At 42.8% G+C, this 10,235-nt stretch overlaps 1 protein-coding gene across 1 annotated transcript; it reads right to left on the bottom strand.

Annotated features, from left to right (window-relative positions):
• Nucleotides 1–377: 377 nt before the first annotated feature.
• On the bottom strand, nt 378–1,160 carry LOC126144616 (zinc finger MYM-type protein 5-like). The gene has a single exon (XM_049915502.1). The coding sequence runs from the start codon at nt 1,158–1,160 to the stop codon at nt 378–380; it is 783 nt and encodes a 260-aa protein (XP_049771459.1).
• Between the last annotated feature and the right edge of the window lie 9,075 nt (nt 1,161–10,235).

The raw sequence follows: 10,235 nt of genomic DNA, 5'->3' as shown, positions 1-10,235 counted from the left end.
TTGCAGATTTCATCATTAATAGAATGTTGTTGGTTATAGATGCTCGAATAAGATGAATTATTTTATTCTGTGTTTCTTTTCAAAGATAATGATGACCCTTGTTCTCACCTTGCTTTGTTCTGTGCAGGTGCTCCATCATCACAGTGTCGAACTTTCCGAATAATTCAACTAGTTTCAAGAAGTTTCCGTTGTCAGGCTGAAAGAGTGTATTTGTACTTCCTCTCGAAGGCAGACATTGCCGACCGAGGAAATGAATTATTGCTATTAAGCGCTCAAGAACATTTTACCAATGTTCGCTTTCAGTATTTAGAAGCCTTTGATGATCGGCGTTGACATTTCGTTACTCTTTCAGTCCCTCGGAAAACACGATCCACTTTTTATGTGAATTCAAATGCTCGGTAGACTTCTCGTGACTTTCGAGATACGAAGCAACCTTGCCGCCAGTCGCTTATACCGTTCTTTACAATTTTTACTGTAGATGACGAAAAAAGTTTGCAATAAAAGCAGAACACAGCATCCTTGCTCTTTGAGTACCCCAACCAGTGTCTATCTGCTTCTTCTAAATTCTTGAAAGAATAGCTGTAGTGTACAGGGCTGAAACGCCGGTTGTCCGCGTTTTTAGGACATTCTTCAGCTTCCTTAATGCACTCTGGAGGACCTCTCATGACTAAAGTCGGTAATAGTTTCTGGCCGTCTTCCTGGATCTGAGTCAAGCCCAGGCTCGCCTTCAATCCCCTCTCCGGTGGTGAGTACCTCGGCTCATGTTCCTCCGGTATTTTCGTAATCCGGTCGCCTAATTTCAGTTCTCCCTGATGGTTCAATCTCGAAGCTTTCGTCGCAAAGCAGGTCTTGAGTCCAGACGAGGTCTGTTGAACTGTTGTAGATGGCCCACCGTCAGCATTGCTACTGTATGCGGTGGTCGCGGTACGGTGTTCGTTAACTTTCTGGTCATGTCCTGAAGATAAAGATGTAGCTGCAGTAGCTGCACTAGCTTCTGTACTTTCAGGATCTATTTTTCCACCCTCGTCGCTGCTAGGTCGTTCTCTCTTTGGCTTGAAATATCGTTGTAGTGCATCCTTTTGCTTCTTATCGTCATCTTCCTTCAGCGCCCGTCTTTTCCTATATTCACAGCCAGACAGTCTTTTTCTACCGTCGGACATGTTTCGATCCAGCCTGTAAAGAACGATTACCTGAAACTAACTGTTGATGTCGGTGTACAAACTTTATTTGCAACACACTTCGCAGACAATTTCCTGATATTCCATTGCACGTAAACGGAAAATTATATTACTGTAGGATACACACCGTTCAGGAGATGAAGTCATAAGAACTGGGCCGAGTGAAATTGAATTTCAGGCCGAATTTCACAACAGACGCAGGTGAAACGGTCAAAGAAAGGGGCGGAAGACAATGGAGAGAGGAAGAATAAGGACATGGAGTAACATCATAATGCAATAAATACACACCCGGGCATCAACGGGTACTAATGCTGGTCGAAACATATTAACTCACAGCACTGCGGCTGTTCATTTCAAAGAACTCACACTCGTCATCTGTCGTAGTTTCCATGTGTCACTTCTTTCGTGTCTGATTATGGAATAAGGGGTAACAAATTAGTCATCGCCGGATCACTTCACTTTTCTTCGCTTTACTTTCATTCTACCTATTGGGACGACGCGTGCTTATTTGCCGACTTGCCAATTTTTGAAGCAACAGATAACAAGAAAAATAAGTTTCCTATTCTGCAATCTTGAAATAGAAAAATTGTAACTGACGAGTAACGTGCACGCGCAATACTAATTGTACGTTATATGAAAAGCATTTACCGATTACATCCCAAGTTGCAAGAAACTCTGTTCGTAGGAAACGCAGTGAAAGTGCTTCTGACTAATCTTGACACCCTCGGCGAACTACCGAAACGAATTTTGTAGTTTTCGCTGTAGAGAATGCAACATTACATTTTGCGTTGAAAGGCGAAGTGGTGACGCGGCAGTGCCAGAAACTAGGTCACGTGACGAGGTATAGCGAGGCTACGGTTGAACAAGCGCCCAGGAAGAAGAAGCAAGAAGCTCACAATAAGTATGCGACCCATGATATGGATAAATGTATTATCAGACAGAAATTTCTATGGCATTACGAACAATAGAAAGAAATACGAACTTTGCGAAAACTGCACAACTTTTGTCAAACAGAAATGAGCTTCAAAGATGTCAAGGAAACCCTTAGAAGCAATGTTCTGTCTATGGATTTTCGTTTTAGAAGGTGTCAAAATAAACGTTTTGTTTTGTGGGACGGTCGTTGTGGCCGAGCGGTTCTAGGCGCTTCAGTCTGAAACCGCGCGACCGCTACAATCAAAGGTTCGAATCCTGCTTCGGGCATGGATGTGTGTGATGTCATTAGGTTGGTTAGTTCTAAGTTCTAGGGGACTGATGGCCTCAGATGTTAAGTCCCATAGTGCTCAGAGCCATTTGAAACATTTTGTTTTGTGCGGACGAGAGGGTATATTGCTAAAAGACCATACTTTCTCAGGTTTTCATCATAATCAAAGCGACCAGTAGTTTACTAAGATGAAACATGGATTCACACGCATTGTACAGTAAATAAATGGCAGCAAAGTGATAGTGTGCGAGTAGTATTGTCAAACAAAAGTCAAAGTTTAATTATTGTTCATGCAAGCGGAGACAGGTGTTTCATGGCTCAAAAACCAAAACGTCCGACTATCACTCAGAAACGGATAGCAAAAATTTTCAAAAATACGTCGAAACCCAACTTATGCCAGGCTAAGTAACACTGTCTTTATCCGTTGTAATTACTCGCAGCGTATTTACCCATTCGGAATACTTCTAGCCATTGTAGGTGTTGGACATGTTTGAATGTAGTAATGTTCAACCATTTTTTCCATAATGTGGGAAGAATAAAACACTCGGAAACTGCCATTGAAGGGCTTAGTAAAACTGCTGTAGGCTTAACATGTAACCACACTATCGAACATTGCATTCGAATTTCCAAATTAGATTTCGTCTTCCGCAAAATCAGTTGTGAGTAAACGCACAGCGCTTCAACAGGCTGGTAGCCCTCCACTCGTAGGAGTAGTGGCGTGTACGCCAGGCCTGCTTCCCCCTCTCTGTTCCTCAAGCGTAAACACGACGGTGCTGCCACAGTGGCAAAAAAGAAATTAGTCCTCCTCCCTCCCCTTGTTCGGCAGTTAGTCGAGGCGCCATGCCACAGTTCCCGAAGCCGCTCCCTCCGACGTTTGGTTTCGAATCCCCTCTTGGGCATGAATGTTAAGAAAAAAAGGGGGGCGGCAGATTTTCCGCCCCTCGGGCCGCACGTTTCTCACGTGCCTTGCGCCGGCCCTGCACTCTACTGTTATTCATCCATAACATAAAATCAAATACGCAAACATATAAGTTTCCTGACTTATAATTAGTAGAGAATGAAACTGTTACATTTGTTTTTTTGAAAAGGTTAGCAATTTTTTGTGATATGGGTCCGAAGTATGGCATACTTCGGAATATTTTCTCTTTTTTCATAGGGTGGCCATTCGTTGTGTTGCTTTTGTTTAACTTTTTTCTGATTTGCAAGAACGCCGAAGGTAATTCCTAAAGGTTTTTTTTTTGTTCCTTCCCATTCGTACATTGAAAACATGCACGCAAATTTACTAATGGACTTAATTATTGTTTTAATTTCTTGGAAAAATTATCTAAAAAGAAACAACAAAATTGAACTTACCTCTCTTTCACATAGTTGGCAGAATATTGTTTTTCCGTCCGTTGTGAAAGCACAATCGCTCCCGATCCGTTTCCGTAAATTATTGGTTTTTGGCCTGGGCATATTCGTAATTTGAAGAAAGTAGCAAACAGTCGATGTGAACACCACGGAAACACAGGCAAGAATGCTTCATATTCCGAAATGTCTACAGTAACTAGTGGGGCACTGTTGGCGCACTGCAGAGATCAGGGGAGCGACCTGAACACGCGTTAACTGCGGGCAGCAAATACCGAAGCACGTTTCTAATCTGATAATCCACCTTGCAGCAATGAACCATCACAAGTCTGTCATCCTTATCCGAGATACTACCTGAGTGGAAAACAAAACTATGTCCCTACATAAGCTAGCAACATTTACATGAAAGAATTTGATCATGATGGCTCGTCCCGTATTATTTTAGAGGTTCTTTGGTTGTCAGGGAACAAAATGAACCTCAATATGACCCCTAAATGTCAAAAATATGTATCTTTACGGCAATTTCCTCTAAATATGACAATAATATGCACAAACGCCAAAAAAAATGCAAATATATGCATCTTAAATTTGAATTTAATGTAGCCAAGTACCTCCAAGGTATCATAATTCGTAAAGATACAACACCAGGTACCGTAAAAATATTATAAATTATATGCAAAATATGCAAAATCCGAACTCTACTAGTAACACATGCTTGTGCATCTACATATGGAGTTCAGATTACACTGAGAACATAATTACAGTTATTAATAGAAAACCATGCTCACTCTACCTTATGTACTTATCTAAAAACAATTACCTAATATGACAGAAGGAGTTAGAAGTTCACATTTTAATTGCTTGAGAGAAAGTTGATACACTATATAATCCATGGATAATGACAGGGCATGAAGATGGGAAAGCATGATTATAATACATTAGTTATGTTGCCCCTTTTAAGTTTCATATCCATATGATATAACTGAAAGACAAGCAATATGGTAGCCCAGAGGGTGTGCTAATATCTAAAATTATATATAGTCTGCGAATTGCTGAATAGGTCACTGAGGGAAAGTTACTGAGTTAATGCAGTTAGGTGTTTCAGCGTTTGCTATCATCAGACGTCTGTTGAAATAAAAGAAATCAACTACTCATGAAATAAAAAAGGGTTACAAAACCATTATCGACATACAATAAAGGCATTGTACGCAACAAGTAGACAAAGAAGTTACAAGTACCACTGTTACCTTTACAGCATGTAACTATTACGTCCAGACGTATGCAGACTAACAAGACTGCTGACCAATAGATCAAGATGCACGTTTTTAATACCAGATGGCGTTGCAAGAGAACGTGTGACGCTTTGTAAGTCATACGTAATTTCGTACTATGGTGCTGCAAACAGCATTAAAACAAGGGAAATACACTCCTGGAAATTGAAATAAGAACACCGTGAATTCATTGTCCCAGGAAGGGGAAACTTTATTGACACATTCCTGCGGTCAGATACATCACATGATCACACTGACAGAACCACAGGCACATAGACACAGGCAACAGAGCATGTACAATGTCGGCACTAGTACAGTGTATATCCACCTTTCGCAGCAATGCAGGCTGCTATTCTCTCATGGAGACGATCGTAGAGATGCTGGATGTAGTCCTATGGAACGGCTTGCCATGCCATTTCCACCTGGCGCCTCAGTTGGACCAGCGTTCGTGCTGGACGTGCAGACCGCGTGAGACGACGCTTCATCCAGTCCCAAACATGCTCAATGGGGGACAGATCCGGAGATCTTGCTGGCCAGGGTAATTGACTTACACCTTCTAGAGCACGTTGGGTGGCACGGGATACATGCGGACGTGCATTGTCCTGTTGGAACAGCAAGTTCCCTTGCCGGTCTAGGAGTGGTAGAACGATGGGTTCGACGACGGTTTGGATGTACCGTGCACTATTCAGTGTCCCCTCGACGATCACCAGTGGTGTACGGCCAGTGTAGGAGATCGCTCCCCACACCATGATGCCGGGTGTTGGCCCTGTGTGCCTCGGTCGTATGCAGTCCTGATTGTGGCGCTCACCTGCACGGCGCCAAACACGCATACGACCATCATTGGCACCAAGGCAGAAGCGACTCTCATCGCTGAAGACGACACGTCTCCATTCGTCCCTCCATTCACGCCTGTCGCGACACCACTGGAGGCGGGCTGCACGATGTTGGGGCGTGAGCGGAAGACGGCCTAACGGTGTGCGGGACCGTAGCCCAGCTTCATGGAGACGGTTGCGAATGGTCCTCGCCGATACCCCAGGAGCAACAGTGTCCCTAATTTGCTGGGAAGTGGCGGTGCGGTCCCCTACGGCACTGCGTAGGATCCTACGGTCTTGGCGTGCATCCGTGCGTCGCTGCGGTCCGGTCCCAGGTCGACGGGCACGTGCACCTTCCGCCGACCACTGGCGACAACATCGATGTACTGTGGAGACCTCACGCCCCACGTGTTGAGCAATTCGGCGGTACGTCCACCCGGCCTCCCGCATGCCCACTATACGCCCTCGCTCAAAGTCCGTCAACTGCACATACGGTTCACGTCCACGCTGTCGCGGCATGCTACCAGTGTTAAAGACTGCGATGGAGCTCCGTATGCCACGGAAAACTGGCTGACACTGACGGCGGCGGTGCACAAATGCTGCGCAGCTAGCGCCATTCGACGGCCAACACCGCGGTTCCTGGTGTGTCCGCTGTGCCGTGCATGTGATCATTGCTTGTACAGCCCTCTCGCAGTGTCCGGAGCAAGTATGGTGGGTCTGACACACCGGTGTCAATGTGTTCTTTTTTCCATTTCCAGGAGTGTACAACGCTATGTGCAATAGCAGTAATAAATGTTTACACGACGAAAGTGTTAAGTGAAAACTGGTATGTTTTACTATATAATTTTATTAGTATTGGGGATTGTAAAAGTGTATGACCATAAGTATGACAGTTTTAATTGGTGGTATATACAAACATAGCACGAAGAAAGCTGACAGCGCTCACAATAAAAATAAGCTTGGTTCTAAACGTAAAGCGCAAAACATATAACCTGAACAGAACATTTTCCTCCCTATTCCAAATGAAAGCATACGTAATTACTAAAGCAGTTATATGCCGTCTTTAGCGTAAATAACGACAACGAATTACACACTTTCACTATCTCATTGCACTTACATGACGGCACAATTTACCAGTTGTGAATTACAAATTGCGTATATAAGCACTATAATAGCAACGTGCATTGTATGGCATAAGTGGTTACAAGGAAATGAACATTTGTGCTAATAAGTCGGTACTAAAAGAAAGCCGTACAGTACTCTACATTTTAAACAGGCAGTGTTGCTTAAATAAGTTTACTGTTTACGCCATGCCCTGTGAGAAGCTATTGCAACAAGTAATGAATAAAAACTGCCAAACTACTGGTGCAACAAACATAACCGTTCTCTGCCGGTCAAAAGTGAGAAGTAGGGTACACGAGCGACAAAGCAGCTAGATACACTGAATGGCGTAAATAGTTACAAACAATTACACATTTAGTGCCGTCATATTAGCGCAACACAACTAAATACAAACATGTTTATGACAATCAGTAAAACAGTCGTGGCGCTGTCCGGAATAACAACCTCAACAGTTTCTGCATAGCATTTTGTTACCCTTAAATTGATATATTTTTCATGGGAGATGAAGTATTAGATCTCAAGCAGATGCTGAAAATATTATTAAAGAAGGCAAAATATGAAACATGAAACGGTCAGCAGGAGGATTAATATCAATTAGAAAGCAAATAGTAAACCTCTGCTTATTATGCAATCAAACTCCAGCTGTTTCATCGTGTTTAATTTTTTTCTGGCTTGCACTCTTAACGTCAGACATTTGAGTTGGTTTTTGAAATCGTATTTAATGTTTATTGGGAGTCGCTAAACAGCCTCACAGGGAAATACTGCATCAGTAACCTAAGTCTGTGCTTATGTGTGTCTTCAGGAAGCATATCTCACGGCTCGCAAATTAGCCAGTTAGGTCTTAGGCTTGATATAGTAAAATATTGTAGACAGCATCAAAGATATTGCCACTTAATGAGCAAATTACATCAGAAGTTTGATTTCCAAAATTATATCTCTCTGAAATTGAGTCTATAATTAATAGCTTTGAGGGGCAACAGATTTAGTCAGGCAACACGCAGCTGGCGCTAGGTGTCATGAACGAGGTTAGTCGCGTAGTGGTATCGATGCACTTTCTGTCCTATGTCCTTCAACGTTTGATTTACGCTTATCTACCAGCAGTTGTGAATGGGGCAGAGTGCAGATCTGCCAAGTTTGACAGATGTTCTGTTACTGACGTAAGGAATGACACCAGTATTCTAGCAACATTTTATGCAAGGTCTTTAACTGGTTTGCTGTTACCTCGCTTTCTGCGCGCCAAAGAAAGGAAAATTTTATACAATTTAAATCACGTTACAGAGCGAGAGTAATTCCCAGTGACACTCAATAATGAGGACTAAAGGAGCTGATGACACCAAATTCCTGGGCATTCACTTAGACTGAAAACTATACTGGGAACGTCGAAGTCTGGATCCGAAAACTGCTGAGCTAAATCTGTTTTCAAACGCTCTCTCGTATTAGATAGACTGCCTGTTTTGCTTGTGGGTACTCCACGTCATACGGAATTATCTTCTGGGAAGATCTCTCGCTCAAAATATTTTCATTACTTAGTAGAATGATCAGAGTTATATGTATATTAGGTCCAAGAACGTCCTGTTGCAAATTACTGAGCAAGCTGAGAATACTTACCAGAGGTTCTCAAAACACTTTCTCTGATTTTTTTTGTATCACGGTCTCCATGCTCTTCGGACGCGACACTGGTTGCATGTGTGACAAAAATAGAATATCAGTTACGTAATCTGTCCCTATTGTAGAGAGACGCTAAGCGGTATACCTCTGTTCGTAACAGATGTACACAAGTTTGTTTCGAATGACTCATGCTGAATCTGGTGAGCAGTATTCGAGTAGACGGCTTGCCTAAGGTAACAATCAAATGTGGAACTGTTTACCTGTACCTTTATGTAAGTATTTCAGGAATCTGTGTACATTAACATCTTAACATCCGTAGGTGTTAACGTCAAAGTGCCCTACAGACGACACCAGGGCGATGCTAAGAAAGCAATGTAACTTGCTGTCAGGGAATCTTTTTAGATATCGTGAATGTATGTGAAGTAACCAATTTCGATCCCATAAGGAATCAATGTGCACAGCGACTGTAGATTAATTAAGGAATGATAAGAACACTGCAATCAGAGGAGGAATGACTCTGCACTACAAGCTTTTCTGCAGGACAAAACATCTAGAAAACTGGAATCAAGTATTAAAATACGTCAACTGGACGTTGAGGGCATTAGCAGAATCAAATGCCAAAGTTTACAAGAGATACTGTTTAATCCTATCGTCTACATTGTTGTCCTAAATACTGGGATATGGTACGGTCGGTACAACGTATCACCTTGCCTATGGACTTGTCACACGATAATTAATTTACAGATATCCGCTTCAGTTGTACTAATTATTTATTATGGCTAGTTTTGGAATTTTGAAATCCCCTCTTCAGGTGTAGGAAATTACTGTATTTGGTAATACGTGACATGCGGGCGGGCCAATCAGTGAAAGAGCTCCAAATCACTGCCTGTTGGGGAAAACTGTCCGGCGCCGGGCGGCCACACAGTAGGAACGCCAACCACGACTTTAGTGGAGGGCCACGCCGGAGGGTTCTAAGGCTCTGAGCACTGTGGGACTTAAGATCTGAGGTCATCAGTCTCCTAGACCTACTTAAACCTAACTAACCTAAGTACATAACACACATCCATGCCCGAGGCATGCGACCGTAGCAGCCGCGTGGCTCCGGGCTGAAGCGCCTAGAACCGCTTGGCCACAGCCACGCCGGAGGTACAAGCAACTCTGTGTGTTACCAAATACTGTAACTTCGTAGACCTGAAGATGGGATTTTAAAGCCCTGAAACCAATCGTGGTTTGAATAAGTAACTAGTATAACTGAAGCGGATCTCTATAAATTAATTAATTGTTTTGTCCATGTTCTATATTAGTCGTTTTTATAGGATCTTGTAAACCAAATCTGATAATGAAGGCTTCACCTTCGAAAAGCGGAAATTCTAGCTATTTCATTTTCACTGTAAATATGTACTTCACCCGACTGTTTAACACACTGTTACATCGTATTCTTCATGGAAAGAATAAAACCGTAAAATGGTTTTGTAAAGACAATATGCGGCAGATGACTTCACCTTGTGTGTGTGTGTGTGTGTGTGTGTGTGTGTGTGTGTGTGTGTGTGTTTGTGTGTGTGGCTATGTATATGTATGAATGTGTAAGTAATGTGCCAGTTCGGTAGGAAATGTAGAAAGTGTAAACGACACAAAATGCAGGCAAAAATTGTAACATCTGTCCATCCCTCGATACAGACTAAATGCGGGGGGAAAC

Source organism: Schistocerca cancellata, chromosome 2 (assembly GCF_023864275.1).
Source record: "Schistocerca cancellata isolate TAMUIC-IGC-003103 chromosome 2, iqSchCanc2.1, whole genome shotgun sequence".
Taxonomy (NCBI): Eukaryota; Metazoa; Arthropoda; class Insecta; order Orthoptera; family Acrididae; genus Schistocerca; species Schistocerca cancellata.
This window is presented reverse-complemented; position numbering and strand designations above follow the sequence as displayed.